We start from the raw sequence: 25,531 nt of genomic DNA, 5'->3' as shown, positions 1-25,531 counted from the left end.
AAAAGGATAATGTGCAAGAGACTGCCACCTTATAAAACACTTTTCATAGCTCCTGAATCCTCTAAGCCTGACTTTCAAAGGAGAACTAGATGCTCCTGGGTGGGTGTGGGTGGTTGGAAAGTTAAAAGATGAGCAAGTGTAATCTCAGTCCAGTGCAAAAAAGAGCAATAAAACATAAGAAGTATCTTAAAAATGGAAGCCAACTTGTCATGGCCAGTAGTTATTTAGAAATGAATATTGCTGAGAGCACAGGTTTTTTTTGTGCTGGTATTGTATGTACTAAGCAGGCTGCACAATGACAGGAAAAGTATAACAATATTGTGATTCTTAAAAAAAGAAGCTGAAACCTAATGGTATGTGAAAGTGAGAGTGTCAGTTCCCTTGCTGTGTTAATTGCTGCTGTCCCAAATGTATTTTGCTGCCATATTGTAGCTATAGAAATGAACAGCAAAACTGTTTAAAGGAAAACTATACCCCCAAAATGAATACTTAAGCACCAGATAGTTTATAAAATATTAAGTGGCATATTAAAGAATCTTACCAAACTGGTCTATATATTTAAGTAAATATTGCCCTTTTACATCTCTTGCCTTGAGACACCATTTCGTGATGGTCTGTGTGCTGTCTCAGAGATCACCTGACCAGAAATACTACAACTCTAACTGTAACAGGAAGAAGTGTGGAAGCAAAAGACACAACTCTGTCTGTTAATTGGCTCATGTGACCTAAGAAGTATAGTTTGTTTGGTTTGTTTGTGTGCACAGTGAATCGTACGATCCCAGGGGACGTCCCTTATTTTTTAAAATGGCAATTTTCGGTTTATGATTACCCAATGGCACAAACTACTAGAAAAGTATATTATTATGAAAATGGGTTGTTTACATGAAGAAGGGTTTTATATATGAGCTGTTTATGCAATATATTTTTATAGAGAGCTACATTGTTTCGGGGGTATAGTTTTCCTTTAACAGGAGACTTGCACTGGTAATTTATAGAATATTTGACAGCAAAGTGAGGGCAGCTTGCATGATAAAATTATAAAACAGATATGCAAAATTAATGGAAGAGAAAAAAAATCAAACCCAACCGTTGGAATAATATCCAAAGTGATCAAGCCCATTGGAAACAAACAGAGCCCAAAGCAGCAGTCCACTGTATGTTTTGAGAGCTACTTCTATTACAACGTGTATTGTTTTGGAGCAACAGTCATATCCTCAACTTGTTGTCAGTACCTGTTGTGCAGGAGCATTAGCAGAAACAGATGGTAAGGACGTACTGGAGGCTGTTATGACTCCTCCCGCCACTCTTAGCAAAGTAGTACCAGGCTTCTGGGTCTGAGATTGTACCGATGTTACTGTACCATCAGTCATTTTGGCAACTGTGGCTGATGCACTATGGGTCTAATACAAAAACACAAAAAAATAAACCACTCTGTTTATTTTACTACCCTCATTTAAAATGCCACTCAAACAGCAATTAGCACTGCACCCAACCGCTTATTAAATAATCCCAACAACACTTGTCAGAGCTCTATCTAAACCCAAAAGTTCCCTATTTTTGTCAGTCTCTACTCTTGTCCCATGGCTTTCAATTGTTCCTTTGCACCCCAAATCAGATGTCTAGCCAAAAAAATCCCCTAACATCTATCAGCAGCCTCCCTTCCATCCAAACTATGGGTCTAGAAAGCCTATGGAGAATCAAAGGATGGGTGGCAAACATAAGAGATTGGGCACCCTTGAGAATACTTCGAGTTTATTCAGATATTCACAAAATCACCCACATCTACGCATTCAAGGAGAACCGAAACGCATAGATGTGGGGGATTTTACCCATGCTAGGGCTTCTACATAGGGGTGCCAACTTTTTTATGGCTACATCCTATACATAAAACAGGGTCCACGGGGTTTAGCTAATGTAGTCTTACAAACCCTTAAAGGAAGAAGCTGTTTTTTTAAGAAGGTAATAGTACTACATTTAGGGTGGAGTTGTGTGTAGAAGGTATCAAAGAAGGCGAATATTTACTTGTGCAACTAAATTGCCTTTCTGTCCAGTAGTTAATTTCAAGGTCTGTTGCCCTTGGGCTGACGTGGCGACGTTCCCCTGAACGATCACATTTGCAGCAGCTTGCTTTCCAGATGCCTGTTGGGATTGCTGACCAACTAAAAATGTTCCCTAAAAATAAAAAGTACATGTAAAAATATCAGAAAGCACTGACATTGTTATATTAAATATTACAACACCAGTTCCTGCTCCTCTTACCTGGGGAGTCTGCTTGAGAATATAGGAGGTGTACGTAAGGTGCTGGGGTAACCCACTGGTGGTGCTAGCAGTACCGGATCCACCACTGGAGGATGCTCCAGACTGCAGATCTGGCAAAGGAAATTATAATGAAATCATGCATACATATATTATATCTTAGAACTTTTCTTTATTAAAACAACAATGGTGCAGAACTAAAATGGAAATCATCCAGTTTAAAACCCACAATCCTCACTGCATGTCTGCAAACAATAGCAGTGACAAGACCAGCTAGTTATTCACTTGTGCTAATAATAGAGTTCGGGTGTGTATCCGCACTCAAATTCAAAACATATATGCCTGGTGCGTGATCTAAAATGTATACATACATCAGTCTCTCTTTTTAGTGTATGTTTTGGGAATGCACAGTGGAATAAATATACACTAAAAATAGAGACTGGTGTGCGGATCTCCTTGACAAGTGTGTGTGTGTGTATATATATATATATATATTATATATATATATATATATATATATATATATATATATATATATATATATATATATATATATATATATTTTATATTCTCTTATATTCTCTTATAAATTACATTTCAGATCACAGGAAACATGACTAACATGTTGAAGAACATTCAACAGCACAAGATATCTGAATTAGGGGAAAATGCCCAAAGTCTTGAGTACCACTTACTAGCAGTGTTTGCAGCCCTTAGAATGGCTCCCTGGGGAATGAGCAGCAGTTTTCCTTTTCCTGATGGATTCTTGCTATTCGTTGTGAGGTAAAGTTTGGTGCCGGGAGGTAGGTTGGCCAGATTTGGAATATTAGAAGCAGGAAGCTGCAGAGTCGCCATCACTAGAGAGAGAGACATATAATGAGGCACTAAAAATGTCAGTGTTCCACCACTGGCTAAAAAAAGAAATTCGGTCTAATTCTTTTGGCAGAGTGAAGGAATTGATGTGAATAATAAGTGAATACAAATCAGGTTGTATGAACTGAAGGACATAATCTTGCAAGCAAACACTATCTGAGTGATTAAGGGCAGAGACACACGCTCAGATTCGGGGAGATTAGTCGCCCGACGACAAATCTCTTCTTCGGGGCGACTAATCTCCCCAAACTGCCTTTCCCTGCCTTCCCAATGGCTAGAATGTAAATAGCCGGCGGGATGGCACTCTTCGTTTTCCGAAGTTTCCTCGTGAGGCGACTTCAGGCGATTTCTGAAAATAAAGCGCTCAAAGTGCCATCCCGCCAGCGATTTACATTCTAGCCGGCGGGAAGGCAGTTTGGGGAGATTAGTCGCCCCGAAGAAGAGGAAATTTGTCGCTGGGCGACTAATCTACCCGAATCTGAGCGTATGTCTCTGCCCTAAAACACTATCCCAGTGATTATAATGACTGCAACCTGGCTGGTGCTTTTGAAAGCACCAATTGATCCAATTTAAATTCCTCCATCAGATGTTATTTCAGTAAGACTGCAAAGGATAAATGGTCAACCAGAGGTCTGTCCCAGATGTCAGGGCTTGAAAACTTGGTATAGGAAGGTCCACAAATAGAAACTTACGTGAAGGACGTGATTGAGTATATGGAAGAAAACGTAGCCTTCCCCAACGTATGCACTTATGAAACATGCTCACTAGCTTTGGTTGAACATTTACTCCCAATGAATAAAACTAGGTCCCTTGCCAGGATCCTCCTGTAGTATGACAAAAAATACTAGTACAGGTATGGGATCCGTTATCCGGCAACCCATTATCCAGAAAGCTCCAAACTACAGAAAGGCTGTCTCCCATAGACTCCATTTTATGCAAATAATCAAAATGTTTAAAAATGATTTCCTTTTTCTCTATAATAATAATAAAACAGTAGCTTCTACTTGATCCCAACTTACATATAATTAATCCTTATTGGAAGCAAAGCCAACCTATTGGGTTTATTTAATGTTTACATGATTTTTTTTTTACTAGACTTAAGGTATGAAAATCCAATTAAGGGAAAGATCCATTATCCGGAAAATCCCAGGTCCAAGGCATTGTTGATAACTAGATGGGTGATATGGTACCTGCAGTTGCACACTGGGTTAACTCAATAAACAAATCACTTCCTTCTCTTAGAATCACACATGAAGTTCAGAGCTAAATTGTAGAAGATATGGTCCCCCTGGCAAGATATCCACCCTCCAGATGACAATGAGCCCCCCCTTGACCCTCACATATCTCCATATGTGTATACTATATATTATTTAAGGGTTTTTAGTCCTAGCTGTAAAAACTCTATTGCCTGCTGTATCTATATTATATGCCACAAATATTCATTGTACACCATTTCATGCCTCTTGCTTTATGTTATATTACTTTTACATGTTTATTATATTTGAAATGTAAAATAGAACCTTTTAAAAATAAAAAAACACTATGGGGTGCCTAACATGTGGCACCTCTCAGTGATTTCACTTTTCCTTCCCCTTTAAGTCTGCAGACTTAAAGGAACAGTAACACCAAAAAATGAAATTGTTTTAAAGGAATGACAATATAATGTACTGTTGCCTTGCACTGGTAAAACTGTGGTGTTTGCTTCAGAAACACTACTATTGTTTAAATAAACAAGCTGCTGTGTAGCAATGTGGGCAGCCATTCAAAGGAGAAAAGGCTCAGGTAACACAGCAGAAAGCAGATAAGCTCTGTAGAAAATAATAGTCATCTGTTATCCACCATTTAACCTGTGCCATATAGCCTTTTTTTAATTTCCCCCATTGCTGCACAGCAGCTTGTTTATATGAACTATAGTAGTGTTTCTGAATCAAACACATCGGTTTTACAAGTGCAGAACATGATATTTTCATTACTTTAAAACACTCATGTTTTGGTGTTACTGTTCATTTAATACTGAATAGTGTTTAGATTTTGTGCATAGTATCGGGTAGTCCTAAAAGGCTGTGACTAAAGTACTGTATATAGTCATGTTCCACTCCATGTTTGGATATTCTTGGATATTCTTACCTGATCCTTGAGATCCAGCCTTCTGAGCCACAGCAGATGTAACTTGCGCCTTTGGCACACTCTGTGAGGACTGGGCTACTACATTCCCACTTCCACTACTCACAACAGCTTTAGCCACACCCTGTGCAACAATCTGCTTTGATCCCACTGCTTTGGCTACAGAGGAGCTGGATTTAGCCACTAGAATCTGCCCACCGCTAATGGTCACAGATTGTTTAGTGGCTGCCTGGACTGTGGATCCAACTGGAATACCAACAACCTGAAATGAAAATGCATCAAGACTAAGGGAAAGGTCACATTTTTATGTTGCGTTTTACAAAACACGCGGTCAAGTGTAAATACGTCAATGCGCAATGTCACCAGCATACAATGCTGTAAATACGTATATGCGAAATCCATCTCGCGAGAGTTTGGCCACCATGTTGAAAATACGCATATTTCAGCAAAGTGTATTGTGTGGTGGATGTTGGCTCGTGGCCCATGGGAATTGCTATAGTGTGTATTCCATTTTTTTCAATGGCTGTACGTTTTTAAAGGGATCCTGTCATCGGAAAAACAGGTTTTTTTCAAAACGCATCAGTTAATAGTGCTGCTCCAGCAGAATTCTGCACTGAAATCCATTTCTCAAAAGAGCAAACAGATTTTTTTATATTCAATTTTAAAATCTGACATGGGGCTAGACATTTTGTCAATTTCCCAGCTGCCCCTGGTCATGTGACTTGTGCCTGCACTTTAGGAGAGAAATGCTTTCTGGCAGGCTGCTGTTTTTCCTTCTCAATGTAACTGAATGTGTCTCAGTGGGACATGGGTTTTTACTATTGAGTGTTGTTCTTAGATCTACCAGGCAGCTGTTATCTTGTGTTATGGAGCTGCTATCTGGTTACCTTCCCATTGTTTTTTTGTTTGGCTGCTGGGGGGGAAAAGGGAGGGGGTGATATCACTCCAACTTGCAGTAAAGCAGTAAAGAGTGATTGAAGTTTATCAGAGCACAAGTCACATGACTTGGGGCAGCTGGGAAATTGACAATTTGTCTAGCCCCATGTCAGATTTCAAAATTGAATAAAAAAAAAAAAAAACCTGTTTGCTCTTTTGAGAAATGGATTTCAGTGCAGAATTCTGCTGGATCAACACTATTAACAGATTCATTTTGGAATATAAAATATTTTCCCCATGACAGTATCCCTTTAAAAATGCAAAGACCCCCTTAGGTTCTTTGCTGAAAACTGGATAAATCAGGTTAAAATAATGTGTGTTATGCTTATACATATGGGAGTTTGGTCAGAGAATGAGATTAACTATGAACATTATTTCACATACAGTATTCTTTATGGAATAGAATGTAAAACGGTTCATACATACAATTCAGATTCCTGTCCATACTGCAATCAAATCACATAATATGACATTTTTCAAACAGAAAATCGTGTATGCTGATGCTTCCCACTGGGTTATCTGTAAACCCCACAGCCCTCTCCTTTCACTAATCTGCTCATTTTGGCCATCAGACAGATAAGCAGATCAGTGGTATAGGACCGCATATGTGCGAGTCCAAAATAAAACAAAATTTGATCATTGTGTTGGTCAAACAGATAACCAGATCACCAAAGACCTTGAATTGTATAAATTTAGATTTTTTTAGTATGAAAAATTCTAATAGGGCTAAACATGATATATGCTGGTTGCTCTTAAAGCACATTGTTTTCAGAACACAGTGAAAAATTTGCAAGAAATTCTTACTAATTCAGCATTAGAAGGGCCAAGTCAGAAATGGTCTATGTTATATTTCCAATCTGCACAACAATCATACGGAGAACTTCACAATACTACTTTATTGCTATAACTAGATCATACTGCTTTTTATTCTTAAAATGGAATCCATGGATTCCTGCTATGATCTGATTAGGTGTAATTTACCCCCCACATGCCTATTAAAGCTACAAAGAGCCTTTCAGAAAGGAAATTATTATGTTGGTTGTGTTACCTTGGAACCTTCAGGTGTGGCCAAATTCTTCTGAGGGGACACTGCAACCATGTGATTGCCTTTCACAGTCACTATCTGCTGGAGTGGAGGCTGAGATGTGGAAGGCGCTTCTTGCTGCTGCTGAGATGATTCAGTGGGCTCTTGCTTTATAATCACCTGAAAAATAAATACTCTGGATATAAAATTTTCTATTGTCTTATCTCTTTTCGAAGCCGAGCAACACCAGAACAGCTCTCGGTTTTCCTTTTTAACATGTTCTCCCTCACTGCACAGTTAGAAAACTCAGTTTACTGCTTCAAATCAGGCTACCCAATTGTTATATTTCCCCCTTAAATAAACGTTACCTTTGTAAAAGCTCCAAGTCCTCCTGTGACAGTCTTTGGGCTCTGTGCCTTGGGCTGACTACCAATAGGACACAGAGGAGGCATAGCAGCAAACATGGAATCCTCCTGCTGAAAAAGAAGACAAAACAGAGGAGGCTGAACTAAATAACCGGAGTAGGGATCTCAGCTTTTGATTTTCCAGCAACTTTGGATACACAGATAGTACAGAAAATGGTTGGGTGGTCCCTCACTCCAGCAGTATCAAGGCTCCATCAAACAGAGTCAGTGGCACCGTCCAAGCCACATAACATCCAAGGTGCAAGCAAAAGTTCACTCTGGAGAGCCGATTCAATTCAATATATTTTATTCAGTCACAGTCACAGTGACTGTGACTGAATAAAATATATTGAATTGAATCGGCTCTCCAGAGTGAACTTTTGCTTGCACTTTGGATACACAGAGCCTGTTAGACAGGATGGAAGTTATAGCTCAGCAACAGATCAATCAGCTTTTATAAAGTAAATATGTTTTTTATGACATTGCAATCAAGAGCCCATTCAACAGCCAACACTTCAATGGTTACATGCAAGGCCTGGTTCTATATAAGATTACCAAGGTTATCATTTATATAATAAGCTACTAGTCTTGATGCAGTGCCCTCAGATACATATGATTATTTACCTTGATATTCTGTGGTGTGAAACTGGTTCCGTGAAGCTTTGGGACAGGAGACTTTGTCCCAGAAACACCTTGAGATGTACCGGAGTGTTTGCTTGTTGGGCTTCCTGTGGAGTACAAATAATTATCAAAGTAAACACTTTCACATAAAGGTAAACAGTTACTCAGTTATGTAAAGGAACAATACTCTCACCATAAAGCAGTAATGTACAGTTAACTATCATTATAGTGCAGTCAGAAAGCAATGAATGTTTGCTCTAGGTTACACTTGTGTTTATGTCGTGTTATAACCTACTTGTTGAATTACATGCCCAATGCCACCAGCATTTCCAAAAAAACAGTGTAAGAACCATTTAAATCCCCTCTGTAAATAGACCCTGTCAAAGCATGAACAATAGTCTATACAAGAACCTAATGAAATTACTTGTACCTGAGACAATCTTGCAGCTCATGGTTATTGGCTGAAATGACTTCCCAGGGGACTCTGCTAAGGAGGCAGCCTGACCCTGTGGGACAATCTTACAGCTGGCAGTGAAGGGCTGGAAAGCAGTGTTTCCGGGAATCCCAAAGGACAGTCTCTGTGTCACTTTGGTCGGGGTACATTCAAGTGATGAAGGCTGAGGGTAACATGAAGGCTCAGAAGCCACAGCAGCCCCTATTATATAAAACAAAATGAAAAACAATGTAAAGTAAAAAATAATGTATGTATATAATCTTCGATATCCTTTATAATATATATATATATATATATATATATATTAGTCCAGTTAATCACTTCAGTTTTATTCACCGCATTTTATTATATGAAAGCATTAAAGTTTCGGCTCATGATATATATATATATATATATATATATATATATATATATATATATATATATATATATATATATATATATATATATATATATATATATATATATATATATATATATATATATATATATATATATATATATATATATATATATATATATATATATATACACAGCCATATGAAAAAGTTTGGGAACCCCTCTCAGCCTGCATAACAATTCACTCCACTTTCAACAAAAAAAGATAACAGTGGAATGTCTTTCATTTCCCAGGAACATCTTAGTACTGGGGTGTTTTTTGAACAAAGATGTTTAGTGAAGCAGTATTCAGTTGTATGAAATTAAATCAAATGTGAAAAACTGACTAAATTTTATAAATGTTGTCATTTTATTGGCAACACCAAATTGGTTGGATTAGCTTGTTAAGCCTTGAACTTCATAGGCAGGTGTGTCCAATCATGAGAAAAGTTATTTAAGGTGACCAATTGCAAGTTGTGCTTCTGTTTGACTCTCCTCTGAAGAGTGACAGCATGGGATCCTCAAAACCCTCAAAAGATCTGAAAACAAAGATTGTTCAGTATCAAGGTTTAGGGGAAGGCTATAAAAAGCTATCTCGGATGTTTAAACTATCAGTATCAACTGTAAGGAAAGTAATCAGGAAATGGAAGGCCACAGGCACAGTTGCTGTAAAACCCAGGTCTGGCAGGCCAAGAAAAATACAGGAGCGGCATATGCGGAGGATTGTGAGAATGGTTACAGACAACTCAAAGATCACCTCCACAGACCTGCAAGAACATCTTGCTGCTGATGGTGTATCTGTACATCGTTCTACAATTAAGCGCAATTTACACAAAGAACATCTGTATGGCAGGGTGATGAGAAAGAAGCCCTTTCTGTACTCACACCACAAACAGAGTCGCTTGTTTAGACAAGCCACAGTCATTTTGGAACAAAGTGCTTTGGACTGATGAGACAAAAATGTAGCTATTTGGCCATAACAAAAATATCAACAAATTCTTCAGGATAATGTTCAAGCATCAGTAAAAAAGTTACGCAGGGGTTGGATATTACAAAAAGACAATGACCCTAAACACACTTGGAAATCTACAAAGGCATTTCTGCAGAGAGAGAAGTACAATATTCGCCGTCACAGTCCCCCGACTTGAATATCATCGAAAATCTATGGGATGATTTGAAGCAGACTGTCCATGCTCAGCAGCCATCAAGTTTAACTGAACTGGAGAGATTTTGTATGGACAAATGGTCAAAAATACCGCCATTCCAGACACTCATCAAAGGCTATAGGAGGCATCTAAAGGGGGGTTACATTTACAAAAGGAGGCTCAACTAAGTATTGATGTAATATCTCTGTTGGGCTGCCCAAATGTATGCACCTGTCTAATTTTGTTATGATGCATATTGCATATTTTCTGTTAATCCAATAAACTTTATTTCACTGCTGAATTACTACTGTTTCCATAAGGCATGTTATATATTAAAAGTAAGTTGCTATATTGAAAGCTCAGTCAATGATAAACAAAACTCCAAAGAATTAAGAGGGGTTCCCAAAACAGTCACCTCCCATTCATTTCTATGGCATTTGCATGGAAACTGTATAAACTTCTGTTTGTGGATAAAAAAAAAACAGGGACAAAACTAGTATTACTCTTTTTTTCGAATGGTAGTTTATTGAAGAAACAAGACAAAATATTCCCAAACTATTTTTTTTTTTTTTGTGGAAGAAAAACCTGTGCCAGTGAGAATCTCAGTGTCCCATTCATTTTCAATGCGTCTAATAATCACTGGCTGGATAAAATGAATACATTTGTCAGAAAACATTCCCATTGACTTCTATACAACCTTGGTAGCTTTCACTTGTAGAGTCTTTTGTGGCAACTTTTCATGGCTTTATTCTTTAATAAACGACTATTCGAGGTTAGAAGATAAATATTCTCAAGTATATTCAAGTATATTCAAGTATATTCGTACGTGTCATTTCACTGCATTTTTTCTCGAATCATGATTTTTGATAAGTTGGCCCCTTAAACGAATACCAATTAAACAAAACTAATCTAATTATCAGAATTAGAGCAATCTGTATCAAAATCCCATAAGGTTACAGCACCATCTTGTGTATATAAGGGAAGCTGCACCCTCAGGGCTTGGCTGCTTGTTACCTATAGCTGGGTCTCTAGCTGTCTTGGCAGGCTTCTCTACCCATTCAAAAATTTCCTCTAACAAACTGCACATATGAAGAAGTCTTTCCCACCTTGCTGTATGCTGCTTTCCTTTATTGTTATACTTCGGGAAGTTAATATGGATTTTTTTTGAACCATGGACAATTGGTCTTGGACTAATATAGTACATGGACTATACTTGTGTATACACTTTTCTAGGATATATGAACTACCTGTACTTCACAAGCATACACAAACTAGGATTGTTAGGAAAATGTGCACATGCAGTAGCCATGCACCAGATGGCATTATCCATGTTTGTATAACCGCAACTTTTTTGCTAAACTATTACTGGACAAAGGACTTTTTTTGGCTGAAAACAATGTATATTAGCTGCGTCTATAGCACCTCAAACATGGAAATCAGTTGGTGAGAGAAAGCATACATTGTCTTTGCTCAAAAATAAATCCACACATAACCACACAAAAGGTGAACCAGTATCTTCTTTACCTTTATCTGCTGATTCATGTGTTGCTTTGTGAGGGGAGGAGGGTTTTAAAGATACATCTGATTGGCTACATTCATTAGATGACTGAGAGCCCAGGAAATCATCACCTAAAGAATGCCTGTAGATTTCAACTTCCACAACCTGGCAACACAGGAACAGTGCTCAACGTACATTGTACATATTCATTGTATGTTGGATACATTCTATTTTAAAGGACAAGGAAAGTTAAACTAAAGAAGTAGCTAGAAATGTTGTACATTATGTTTTGGACTTCTGTACCAGCCCCAGGCAACCAAATCCCTTTAACAGGGAAGATCTGTGTCTCCAAAGATGCCCCAGTAGCTCCCCATCTTTTTTTCTGCTGATTCACTGCACATGCTCTGTGCTTCTGTCACTTACTGAGCTTAGGGACCCACTCACAATATACAGTACACATAGAATAGAAATGTCACAATATAAGGCTGATTAGTAATTAATACAGATAATTACTACATGGCAGCACAGAAACCAGTGCAATTAGCATCAGAATTTAATAATCAGCCCTGTAGCATCAGCTTATATTACAGGCCAACCTCATTTTCTGCTTGATAATTTGTGACGACCCCTAAGCTTAGCTTCTCAACAGCTGCTCAGAGCCCACTGAGCATGTGAGTGTCGTGACCCCCTGTGACAAGTTTGAAGTCCTGGATCATTGTGGCTATTGAGAAGCTGAAACTTTAGACTGGTGCAATAAGTTCAGTATATAAAACATGACATTTTTAGCTCTATTCATTTATAGGGTTTAGTTCTCCTTTAACAGCCTACCACAACATTGACTATGCCCCCTTGATACTCTGCCTGCTTATTTCACAGGCCAAAGCTTGTATTGGAACAGTGTAACATACAGCAGCAGTGCTTTATTTGGCAAGATAGCTCATTGGCCAATAAGAGGATAGCTGTAAAGAGGCGGAGCACTGTTTGTTTATTTTCCATCAGTTCTGATCCTGAATCAGTAAGTGCATTTCTACATGTTGCTACTATTCTTTGAGATAACAATGGAGGATATGCCTGTCCCATAAAGGTCTGGCCACTAAACTTCTGCAATATACAATAACACAAGAACTTCCTCATAAAACATCTTAAGTTTGTGACAGCTCAGTAATGGTCTGGTAGTCTATCTATTCCATAGGCATTAAAATACAAGATATTTGAGATAAAGGATTGAGGGGTTAGTGGGACTTTAGGGTAATAATATCTGGACTATGTCATGCAAAATATGGTTATGTTTGTTTTTAGAGTTTTTGTAATAAGCACAAAATAAGCACAGATACCAACACTTTTATATAATATATATATTAACACTGAATTTTAGCTATTTATGTTATGTAAGAAATTATTCATATATTGAATGTTGCTGGTATTCAGCCTTACTATGAGTTAAATTTTGCACATGATGTCACAGGCACTTGCTCTTCATTGTGGGTGGAAATTATTTAAGGGAGAGTTTTCTATGTAATTTTACCTTGATAAAGGTCCCAGTCACTTTTTCAAGACACTGGAAACCTATCCACAGGTTTATTTTAAAATCATAATTTTATTCAGGTAATTAAAAAACATGCGCTGTATTTTAATACACAGCACAAAATATAAATGAACAAATAAACATACCGTTTCTGCACCCAGATTCTGCAGACCAGTGTACGTTCGATCCAACTGCAACACAAATGCAAATAAATAGGGTAATCTCTGCTTCTAGAAACAGTATCTATCAATTGTGTTCCCTAAAGCATTTAAAAACAAACAGTAGCTTAGCTATAGAGAAAGCAGACCCTGCAGCCACAGGGGAGATAGGGGAAAAGGAAGGGTTGAGTCTTCTTCACCCCTCTATTTTTTTTTATGCATTGCAGGTGACCAGAAATATTTTGCACTCCACAGGTGCACCTTCAGGTGATAAGGGGGGGGGGGGGTTTGCCTGAATTTATGCCACTGACCATGAACTAGCAAGCATAAGAAACTATTCCTCAGTCTGGAGGGACCCCTCCATTTTTGTCTCTATCCCCTTTTGTTTTCATGGGCTTGGGAAGTACTTTTTTTGTATGGTGAAATAAAATAGATATGTGATTTTATCTGTATAATTTGTGGAATAAATTGCTATTCATTACAGAGGGGTTAAAAATTGTCATATATATATATATATATTTTTTTTTTTTCACTATTCTTTTTTGTGGTCGCTCTGAACCAACTCTCTTCCTTCAATGTTCTATTTTCGACTCCAGCAGCGCTTTCTTATGGTTCTACTTACTTTTGATTTTCTCCCTTTCTAAACCCCCTTGAGTGGACGCATTCACTCCCGAATGGATACACTGCGCTACATAGTGTCTCACGTTTCCTGCTCTTCTTTATTCTATTATCTACATTTCCGTGTTATGAAACATTGTTTTGTATGGCGTTACACGTTAGATTGGTAAAGGCAAATACCTGAATTTTGTTTTACCCACCTTATGTGATCAGTTTATAGATGTTATTACGGCACTGTTTATTATTATTATTCAATTACATTTGCTTCAAACAGAAGATTTTTTTAATTTCCCTTAATTATTCTAGTATTATTTATTTATTTTATTTTTTATCCCACAAGTCTAATTTTTTCACGTATGTTTTTCTTTCCACGTATGATGTCACAGTCACATCACCTCCTCTGATTTCGGTTGTGTTCTTTTGTTTCCCGCCACACAAGGTATTTATTCCGTTTGTTTGATCCATTTTTCACTTTGAGAAATGCTGTTGTATCAGCCGAAACGTCCGCGATTGTCCACAAATAAAGAAACCATCTATCTCTTCTAAGACCTGCGAGTGCGATCTCCATTTTTCCCTTTACCTGACTTCACTATCGTGAGTGCCAGTTCTTCTTACTAATAAATATATATATATATATATATATATATATATATATATATATATATATATATATATTTATTATTAACTTTGTTTGCAATAACATTTTATAAGTATACTAGGTGTGGTTTGTGAAATGTTTCTGAGAGATTCTTATTGGTTAAAACATCTGGGAAGGAATGAGCAACTCAACAAGTAAAACGAGGGTGAAAAAGAATATTTATATGTACCTTTAAGTTATGGATTATATCGATCCTCTTGTTCTGGCTGTCCTTGAAATGAATCTGCACCCTTACAGGAAATTCTCCCCAGCCTCTTCGAGTTAAATGGAATGGAGGCTCACTGAAAAAAAACAACTTTCGAAATTCAATGCAAATTACATCCTTTGTCCAAAAAATCAAAACAAGTCTGAATGCAAAATCAACATTGATCAAATTTAAAAAATAATTAAAGGGATACTGTCATGGGAAAACATGTTTTTTTCAAAACACATCAGTTAATAGTGCTGCTCCAGCAGAATTCTGCACTGAAATCCATTTCTCAAAAGAGCAAATAATTTTTTTTTTTATATTAAGTTTTGAAATCTGACATGGGGCTAGATGTATTGTCAGTTTCCCAGCTGCCCCCAGTCATGTGACTTGTGCTCTGATAAACTTTAGTCACTCTTTACTGCTGTACTGCAAGTTGGAGTGATATCACCCCTCTCCCTTTCTCCACCCAGCAGCCAAACAAAAGAACAATGGGAAGGTAAACTGATAGCAGCTCCCTAACACAAGATAACAGCTGCCTGGTACATCTAAAAACAACACTTAATAGTAAAAGCCAAGTCCCACCGAGACGGATTCAGTTACATTAGATAGGATAAATAACAGCCTGACAGAAAGTAGTTCCATCCTAAAGAGCAGGCACAAGTCACATGACTGAGGCAGCTGGGAAACTGACAATATGTCTAGCCCAATGTCAGATTTCAAAATTGAATATAAAAAAATCTGTTTGTTTTGAAAAAAACATGTTTTCCCATGACAGTATCCCTTTAAATACAGGCTATAGAGAAACCCATTATCATGAAAGCTCTGAATTATGCGAAGGCGATATACCATAAACTCCATTTTAATAAAATAATTAAAAATTTTTTTTAATTATTTCCTTTTTCTCTGTAATAATTAAACAGTACCTTGGTATACTTGATCCCAGCTAAGATATAATTAATTCTTACTGGAGACAAAACATTCCTATTGGGTTTATTTAAATAAAACCTATGGTATGGAGATCCAAATTACAGAAAGACATAAGAGGTCCCACACCTTCATCATTTCATGCCCACAGCAAATTTACCTAAAAGATATTCAAGTGCAAAGCATCACAGTACATATGCTAAAAAAAAACAATTAGGTATTTACTCAAACTTTTACATAATTCATGTAAAGTAATAAAGTAATAGTTTATACCTGACTTCCACAAGGTCATTTGGTTTGTAGCTTGGGTGCAGAAAGAACCAGACCTTCTTTACAAAATGATCAATGCTTGGTTCTTTCCTAGAGCCTCTTACATATACCATCCATTTATGGGTTGACTGGTCATTTTCTTCTCTTTTGTCAGGTGGGATATACCTATAAAGAAAAATTTGAAACAAATGAATTATAGAACAATTTAATGGTAAAGAAGAACTAAACCCATCTTATGTGCAAAGGTCTCCCACCCCAATCACACAAGGCTAACGGGAAGGCAACATTGGAAAAAAAATTACAGATATAGCTGATATAGATCACTTACTTTGAAACATTGCCAACCACAATGGTTTTTTTGACAAATCGCCAGGGACCATCTTCAGTTTTTGCAACCTGCCGTTCCGTGTTTTCATTTAGAGATGAATCCTTCATAAATAAACATACATAATTAATTTTGCTGTGAGATATTAATTTTCATTTTCTTAACTTGTCTGGTATGGCTTTGGCTAAAACGTCAAAGTTCAGTGCTCATTATGCATTAATAAATATAGAAAATCTCTCTAGTATATGATATAAACTTCATGTCCTCAATCTTGGAGTTTTAGTCTATATATGAAGGGATCAAACCATTTTAAATGAATACAGTATAGTTTACATTGACATCAATGGAATGTGACTGCTACCTGTCATTTTCACCAATGTTATAGAGAGTAATGGTGAACAAAGCTCTACATAAATCAGACCAAAAAGAACATTTCATGCTTAATTAAAGCTACAGTAGCCTAGATGCCAACATAGAGAGTGTCAGGGCATAAGCCATGTAGAGATTACAATGAATTTACGACTGGTACCTTGATGGTATTCCCTTCAGGTCGAAGTGCCTTGTTTGCTGCTGGCCCTTTTACATCAAGGCTGACATCTTTATCCTCATTATTGGTACAAACAGAATCTGTTTCTGAATTGGCCACTGATGGAGTTTCTGATCGCTGATTAGCAGGTGATGAAGCTCTAGATGGAGATTCCAAAAACTTCTTAATAGAAGGATGGTTTAATACAGTTGCATCACACCCTGAGGATCCCTGAATAAAAGGGGAATAAAAAATATATTAATATACAAACCTTTTACCTACATGGCACTAATATTATAATTATATATATATATATATATATATATATATATATATATATATATATATATATATATATATATATATATATATATATATATATATATATATATATATATATGGGAGATGAGGGAGATAAATCGCTGAAGTCACTGAAATGCAATGGTTAAGCTTTCACAAAAGTCATGATTTACCTCCTGGTTTTTGTTAAGTGCCGCAGAAGCATAGTAATTAGCCACTATACACGCCCGTAGTTTATCCATCATACGCCTGGCCTCAGTAAGCCTCTGAAGAAAAAGGAGACAATTCCAAATTGAGCAGTTTTTAACTTTATTTTAGGCTAAACTGACAGGTTACTTACACAGCCATGTTTATTTTGAGAAAGAAGCGGAGTACTATCAGTAAGTGCAGGTAAAGTGTCTGTGGCCACCCAAAACTTCAAACAATTGTGACAAGACTTTGCCACAATTAGAGAAGTAGTGGATACCTTGATATTTATAGGATAACGCTATACAGCCATCCAATGAAGGATGTCACCTCCTATGCACAGTGTGCACTCAGTATGCCAGCAATGCAGCTAATGTTGTATATTATTAGGCACTTAAGGAATGCCTAATAATATACATATTCACAGCATTTACAACTGTACAAGCAACTAGACTGTACATTCTACCCAATGAATTAATATATACACAATCTGCAGGATGAACACCCGTGGGCTACAGCAAGGTTTCATTGTAGTGTCACTGCAGGATGAAAATAGGGAAATCACTAGCAAAGTGTTTTATTTCTCTACAAACAAGCACACACGTCTGGCAAAACTCCTGGCTACTGGGCAAAGCACATCTAACTTTAGTTATATAGCAATATTTAGGCATTTCTGTCACTGCAGAGTGCTTATTTCCAACTGTGTGTTACAATAATCATTAAAGGAGTGCATCCAGGAGTTCTAACTGGAGTATCGAAATGGCTCTCTGGTTGCAAAAAAGAAGACAGGATAGAATGAGCCAATGGATTGGAAAGGAGTCATATTTACCGCAAATATGCTACAAAGGTGGCATGTGTCCCTGCCACTTTCATAGCCAACACAACATGGTTTATTATAATTTCTTTGATCACAGTATAAAAGCAGGGCCTTCAGGGAATGCGTACTCTTGGCATTTTAAAGTGTTCTCACTTAGCAAGACTTAACGTTGTGTATGAATAGTAAAGGAGTGCTTTTTTATGGCTACAACCTGTGATACTGAGACATGGACAATCCATGGTGTATTCAACTTAACGGGAACATAATATTATGCAAAAAAAAGCCCCCCCAAGCTCACGAGTTTAACTGCATCTCTACAAACTCAGGCTGAACAGTGATAAGGAGAGTTTTATTACAATGGCTTTGGCTACACTGCGTTTCTTGTCAATGAGCAACCGCATGACCCAAAATGCAGCAACCTGTCTTTATGCAGCTTGCATGCTCTGGTTCCAACATGATTATAGGATACAATGCTCCCTCCAAATGATATCCAACCTGGTCGATAACTTCAATCTCATGTTCTTTATTCTTTAGCTCTGTGACAAACTGTTCTTTAATTATGGATTCTATCTTCAAGACGGTAGCATCCCGAGCTGAGTTAACAAAGAAATAAAATGAAAATCAATTAATATCTGTGGCACGATCAGAACTTAAATCGAATCCAATATATTTAATGGTAATATATTGACGCAAAATTAAAACTAATGATAACTAATCTTCTTCAATCAGTGATTAGCTTTTCAAAACCAACTGCAAGTAGAACAATGAATGCAGCAATCTGATTGGTTGCCATAGGTTACAGCCCATGGGCAAATTTGCCCAGTGTTGATAAATGACCCCCCAATGTTTTCTCCACCAACATTTTATGCAGGTGGAGAAAACACACTGAGGCTCATTTATAAACACTGGGAAATAACAACAATTAGCAACAAATTTTGGTGTGATTGCAGGCCAGGGCACAGACTAGGATGTACTTTCATAAAATAAAGCAAAAGATTTCATCTGGAATATCAACCAGAGCAAATTCATGCAAGATGTATGGGTAATATGGGTAAAGAAATTAGTCCAGCACCCACAGTTTTAAATAAAACAGCCTTTATTGGTGCAAGGGCATGGCAGCAACGTTTCAGACCGTATGGTCTTTTATCAAGCTTGATAAAAGACCATATGTATCAAGCTTAATAAAAGACCATACGGTCTGAAACGTTGCTGTCATGCCCTTGCACCAATAAAGGCTGTTTTATTTATAACTGCGGGTGCTGGACTAATTTCTTTGTCAGTATTGCCAGTGGAAAATGGCCATTGGAGGACGTGCACCCATCCAAGGAAGAAAGTGGAAGTCATGATGACTACTAGTCTGCTAATGGGTAATATGGGTAAAAATGCAACAGGAAAACAAAGTGGAATTATTGCCAATGCTCAGATGAACAACTATAAAGGGAATATGATTCAACTAAAAGGGAATATGTGAGCAGCTAGCATTCGATTCAGCGCTGCTGTTCCATATTGCAATAGACTGGGGGGGGGGCAGATTGTATATGTATCCAGGTTATAAGTGGGTGTGTGTGAATTGGGCTTGCATGGTATATAAACTGAGCCACAGATGAAGGAAAAGATGGCAAGAGAAACCAGGAAACATACCAGTAGTTTCTGCAGACTTCTGCCGCTTGTTCTGATGCACAACAGAAATGTCCTCATAGTCGGGATCTTTATCTTCAGTTGATCTCTTTATTCCAGACATGTTTCTTCACTGCACACCGCTAAAATGGATGTGATAGAGAAGCCTGTTAGCGCTTCCAACTAGAAACATTACACTGATGTTATGGAATATCTCACTACAGCAACGCAGGATTTGAGCTCATAGTCACTTCAGTATCAATAAAGGACTTCATAAAACTGTTGCTTCAATACAGCAAGTCTAAAATACCACATGCACACTGAATATTCAGGCTTTGGACTGGGAATTAGTAACAGGGATGCCGACATTTTACCCAACCCGCTCTAAAGTGTCAGGGGCATATACCTCCCAAGTGTCCCGATTTTACCTGCCTGTCCCGGATAGCAGGTGAAGATGTCCCGCAGTTCGGATCTTCCTTGCTTCTTCCGGGTTTTCTCGGCAGTTTCCGAAGGGGGAGCAGTTGATACCTTCGGCTCTTTCCGGCTTGCTTGCTTCTTCCGCTCACGCTGCAGATTGATTCTCTCCTTCCGGTGGGTGGTGCTTAGTCAGTGACGTCAGTCTTCTCAGCATCAGGACTTCACGCTAGCAGCCGATTGGATCGTCTCTCTGGAGGATGGGCCAGCAGCTTGATTGACGATCACTCCCTCGGTCCTCTGTCTGGCTTTCTATTCTGCTGCTGTGCTGTCTGTCAGGCTGTTCTGCTGCTGCTGCTGGTTGGATTAGCTCAGGCGCCTCAGCACTGTGAAGAGTGTCCTTGCTGCTGCTGCTGCTTTGTGATGATGACTGAAACTTTTCAGTAACTTCAAGACTGTCGTGAGCAAAACCAAGAGGGCCAGATTTTTGTATGGGTTTACAGTTAATGTCATTTTGAAAGGTAAAAAAAAAATAAGAAAAAAGGGCAACACGAGTTTGTTGATTAATTTCCCTTTTTTCTTACTTTTTTTTTCCCTTTCTAAATGACATTAACTGTTTGCTGACCTTGTTCTGGGCAGTGAAGCACAATTAATGGATAGTGTAAAAGGTGTTAAAGTGCAAAATAAAAAATGTTTCTAATATAGTTAGTTAGCCAAAAATGTAATGTATAAAGGCTGGAGTGACTGGATGTCTAACATAATAGCCAGAACACTACTTCCTGCTTTTCAGCTCTCTTGGTTTACACTGACTGGTTACCCTGGTTACCGGGCAGTAACCAATCAGAGACTTGAGGGGGGGTACATGGGTCATATCTGTTGCTTTTGAATCTGAGCTGAATGCTGAGGATCAATTACAAACTCACTGAACAGAAATGTACCATGTGGCCCCCCTTCAAGTCGCTGACTAACTCAGAGTTATAGAGCTGAAAAGCAGGAAGTAGTGTTCTGGCTATTATGTTACACATCCAGTCACTTCAGCCTTTATACATTACATTTTTGCCTAAGTAACTATATTAGAAATATTTTTATATTTTGCACAGCCTATCTATTTACACCGTTTGTTTTGTCGCTCTGAACTGTTCCTTTAAGGATCTCCCAGCATGCCAGGCACTTAAACTCTTTTGAGGCAGCCCTGATACAGATGTGGTGTAACTAATTGCCCCCACCCCCTCCCCCAAGTAACTTCAGCAAGAACAGCACTATAATGAATAAGCAGGGGGGGAGGTTCATTGTATATTCATTATAGTAATGCTCTTGCTCAAGTTACTAGGGGTAAAGGGTGGAGGAGGAGGGGGCAATTTTACACCACAGCTGTATCAGGGCTGCCTCAAATGAGTTGAAGTGCCTGGCAGTGCGCATTCCAAGATTGGCATATGACGAGTAACCTATTCTAAAGGACAGCTGGGTGTTTTACGAATAAATGCTAATTAAACATGTATGTATGAACATTTTTTTTTTCCAAAATGAATCGGTTAATAATGCTGCTCCAGCAGAATTCTGCACTGAAATCCATTCCTCAAAAGAGCAAACAGATTTTTTTATATTCAATTTTGAAATCTGACATGGGGCTAGACATTTTGTCAATTTCCCAGCTGCCCCTGGTTATGTGACTTGTGCCTGCACTTTAGGAGAGAAATGCTTTCTGGCAGGCAGGCACAAGTCACATGATTTGGGGCAGTTGGCAAATTGACAATATGTCTAGCCCCATGTCAGATTTCAAAATTGAATATAAAAAAATCTGTTTGCTCTTTTGAGAAATGGATTTCAGTGCAGAATTCTGCTGGAGCAGCACTATTAACTGATTAAATTTGAAAAAAAATGTTTTCCCATGACAGTATCCCTTTAAATATAACCTCAACCTGGGTCAAAGTGTACTTTTTTATATGTAGTTTGTAGTTATGGCCTCTATCTATAATAGTAGTTGGGCTGTTCTTAGTCTTGAATATGTGGTGTAGCAGAGTACAACTATGATATGCGAAGGTTTGTCAGCATGACTGACATATAGCATAGATATATAATTTGGCTTCCCCCACCCCAGATATATTAAAGAGTAAACACATGTTACCAGGCTGAGGTTATATTTGTCCGTTTAAATGGTTCCACCTACTGTTAATTTAGCAGTGACTATAATGGTTGGTATTGTTTTTCTTTCATCCCCCAATGATAGCTTTTACAGAGTAACTACTAACCACTCACTAACAGAAATGGCTGATTACTCAAGAGTTACCTATGAAAAAAGCTAAAAGGCTCTGTCTGTTTAAAGATAATTGGGGAAAGAGCACCCATTTCTGCAGAAGTCAAGGCGAGGCTCATCATATGCTTTCTGTGAGCTTTGTAGGGCTGACTTTACAGTGGGTCATGGTGGTTACAATGACGTAACAAGACATATTGCTACTGATAAACACATTGGGTCTGCAAAAGCTGTGACATGCTCCAAAGGATTAGCATCAATGTTCTCTGACCCAGGAGCTACAGAAAGTGTAACTAAAGCGGAAGTGTTGTTCACTGGTTTTCTAGTTGAACACAATATTTCCTTAGCCAGTAGTGATCACATCAGCCACTTATTCAAACAAATGTTTCCAGACTCTAAATAGATGCAAGCTCTGACCAAGCTCTGGGCAGCCAATGTATGCTATTGGCTGCCCATGTCATTTAGTCCATTTGATGGCTGAGCATGCAGCGAAAATGCTAACAGTAAATGTGGAAGACTTTATTATTGAAGTGTATTACCACTTCCAAAAAGAGTGGCTACTCTTCAGGATTACATGTCATTGTGAAACATGTTAAGACACGTTGGTTGTCATTGGAAAAGCAGTGGAACGGACACTGCTCACATGGGATGCACTTAAGTCCTATATCATCAGCACATTTGAGCAAGAACAAAGTGTTCATCTCGGTGCCAGAGAGAAAAGGATTCTCCAGACAATACAAGACCCCATTTCCAAGTTATACTTTTTATTTTTGCACTCTGTATTTCCAATATTCAATACATTTAATGTACTTCTGCAGACAGAAGCTCCGATGGTACATGTCTTGCATCCAGCCATGCTGACATTATATAGGGACCTGTTAGTGAGATTTGTGAAACCATCAGTAATTGCTGGGGTACAGGACATAACTGACATCGGTTATCATGATACAGCACTACATCTACCAGCAAATGAAATTATGCTTGGTTTGGAAACCATGAATTATGCAAGGAGAGAGAATCTGATTGACACGTTCAGGTTCAAATCATTTGTCAAGGAACCTGTACATTTTTATTTCATTGATTACATGAAAAAGGCAATGCCTCTGGAGGACCAGGTTCTTCAAAATATCTCCTTCTTAAATCCCAACACACGATTGTCCTCTACCTTAGAGGAACTGCAGACGCCAATATCAAGCTCCCAGGACATGGACAGGTTGTTCAAAGAATTTAGGGAGTATCAAACCAGCAGTCTTCCAGCATTTCCAAATGAGCGAATAGATGAATTCTGGCAGAAATTATCCCTTGTCCAAGATCCTGCGACTGGCCAGCCTCAGTACAGAATCCTTTGTAAACTTGCAAAGTTTATATGTCTGATTCCTCATAGCAATGCTACATGTAAGGTTATTTAGCACTGTCAGAAAAATAATAACTGACCAACGAAGTTCCTTGGAGAAAAATCCAATAACCTGGACCAAACGTCTATGAGGAAGCAACTACTGTACATTATGTGCGATTCTTGCTTCCAAAATGAATCTGTGCTCCCAAACAAAGTGTCACCAGTGGAAGCCTTCCCCTCACCTACTGAAAAGTGCTAAATCGGCCACTTACATCAGTTTGTCCAGTCGTAGACAGCCTTCCTCTTTATCTAGGTCAGATCCATCAGCGGCTGAAAGTAGTGAAAGTGTAGCTGGGCCTAGCAGTGAAGCAGTGACTTCTCTTGGAGAATCCACTAACTTGTTACTCACCTCTCTGCGCAGGTCCTGTCCACGGAGCTCACAGGCGCCATATTCTCCCAAGCGGTCTTTATTCCTGCTTTGATCGGCATCTTCTGGCGCATGGGCAGTAGTAGCATTTACCGATATGGATCTACTGTGCATGCGCCGAATGTCACGAAATGAAATCAGAAAACTTTGTGACTTTTGGCGCATGCGCAGTAGATCCGTACCAGTAAATGCTCCTACTGCGCATGCGCCAAAAACCCCGATCAAAGCAGGAAGAACGTTCACTTGGGAGAAGATGCTCCGTGGACAGGACCTGCGCAGAGAGGTAACAAGTTAGGGGCATTTGCCCAGCGGGACAGGTAGGCCAGGGGGGAGGAGGGAGGGGGGACAACACAGGGGAGGGGGGAGGGTTTTTGCGCCCAGGGAATTTCCTTCTCCTTTAAGGGCAGGAGGTATGCTTGTTAATTGAAAGCAGCCCCAGCCCCAGGGTTGATCAGGCTAGAGAGTCCTACTAACTACTGCCCCCCCCCCAAATGTATAAGTTAAAGAAGTGGGATCACTTTCCACAAAAATGAGAAACTTAAGGTGGTGTGCAGGGTGAACTGTAGTAATCACATGAAAGAAAGAAGGAAAAAGATTGACCCATACAGCTGCACCCTCCCACCTTTGTGTCCTGACCACTAGATCGAAAGAATTAAAACATAACTTTTAATATAATAATGTAAAAAGGAAAAGTACGTCCAGCAGAGAGATTTGCGCATGGGGGCTCCAAAAGTTTGGCACCTGATGCTCCAGTCCGAACCCTGACTGGATATATCAAAGTAAATACTGACTGTTTACTTAATGAAATGTGTGTCTGCGTACAGTCTGTGCATCTTTAGTTTCTGGGGACATTAAGTACACTGGTTTGGAATTATGTGGTGCAGGTATGGGATCCATTATCTGGAAACCCGTTATCCAGAAAGCTCCAAATTATGGGAAGGCCATCTCCCATAGACTCCATTATAATAAAAAAAACTATTTTTTTAATTATGATTTACTTTTTCTCTGTAATTACAAAACAGAACTTTATACTTTCTGGGCAATAAATAAGGGTTTCTGGATAACAGATCCCATTCTTGTACCACTATGACAGGCTTGGCTTCATGTTCTCATTAGTGATGGGCGAATTTATTCGGCAGGCGCAAATTTGCAGCGAATTTCCGCATTTCGGCAAATAAATTCGCAAATTTGCAGCGAAATTAGTGAAACGGGTGAAAAATTATATAAAACCAAATTTTGACGCCGGCGACAGTTCCGATGCTGGCGACAGTTTAGA

The 25,531-nt window shown here is 38.5% G+C and overlaps 1 protein-coding gene across 3 annotated transcripts in view; it reads right to left on the bottom strand.

Annotated features, from left to right (window-relative positions):
* yeats2.L (YEATS domain containing 2 L homeolog) overlaps window positions 1-20,443 on the bottom strand; it is a 29,190-nt gene extending 8,747 nt beyond the window's left edge. Inside the window, exons 1-19 of one of the 3 annotated variants that reach the window (XM_018261634.2) lie at window positions 20,234-20,443; window positions 19,852-19,970; window positions 18,706-18,803; window positions 17,381-17,473; window positions 16,911-17,138; window positions 16,385-16,485; window positions 16,060-16,221; window positions 14,842-14,953; window positions 13,385-13,429; window positions 11,740-11,878; window positions 8,669-8,893; window positions 8,242-8,345; window positions 7,582-7,689; window positions 7,238-7,393; window positions 5,257-5,515; window positions 2,952-3,113; window positions 2,260-2,369; window positions 2,023-2,172; window positions 1,233-1,400 (exon numbers count right to left, since the gene is read on the bottom strand). In XM_018261634.2, coding sequence (XP_018117123.1) covers window positions 1,233-1,400; window positions 2,023-2,172; window positions 2,260-2,369; window positions 2,952-3,113; window positions 5,257-5,515; window positions 7,238-7,393; window positions 7,582-7,689; window positions 8,242-8,345; window positions 8,669-8,893; window positions 11,740-11,878; window positions 13,385-13,429; window positions 14,842-14,953; window positions 16,060-16,221; window positions 16,385-16,485; window positions 16,911-17,138; window positions 17,381-17,473; window positions 18,706-18,803; window positions 19,852-19,951 — 2,520 coding nt within the window. In that variant the 5' untranslated portion in view covers window positions 19,952-19,970; window positions 20,234-20,443. 3 annotated transcript variants of the gene reach the window in all.
* Window positions 20,444-25,531: the final 5,088 nt, after the last annotated feature.

The sequence above is a fragment of the Xenopus laevis genome, chromosome 5L (assembly GCF_017654675.1).
Source record: "Xenopus laevis strain J_2021 chromosome 5L, Xenopus_laevis_v10.1, whole genome shotgun sequence".
In the NCBI taxonomy this organism is placed as follows: domain Eukaryota; kingdom Metazoa; phylum Chordata; class Amphibia; order Anura; family Pipidae; genus Xenopus; species Xenopus laevis.
This window is presented reverse-complemented; position numbering and strand designations above follow the sequence as displayed.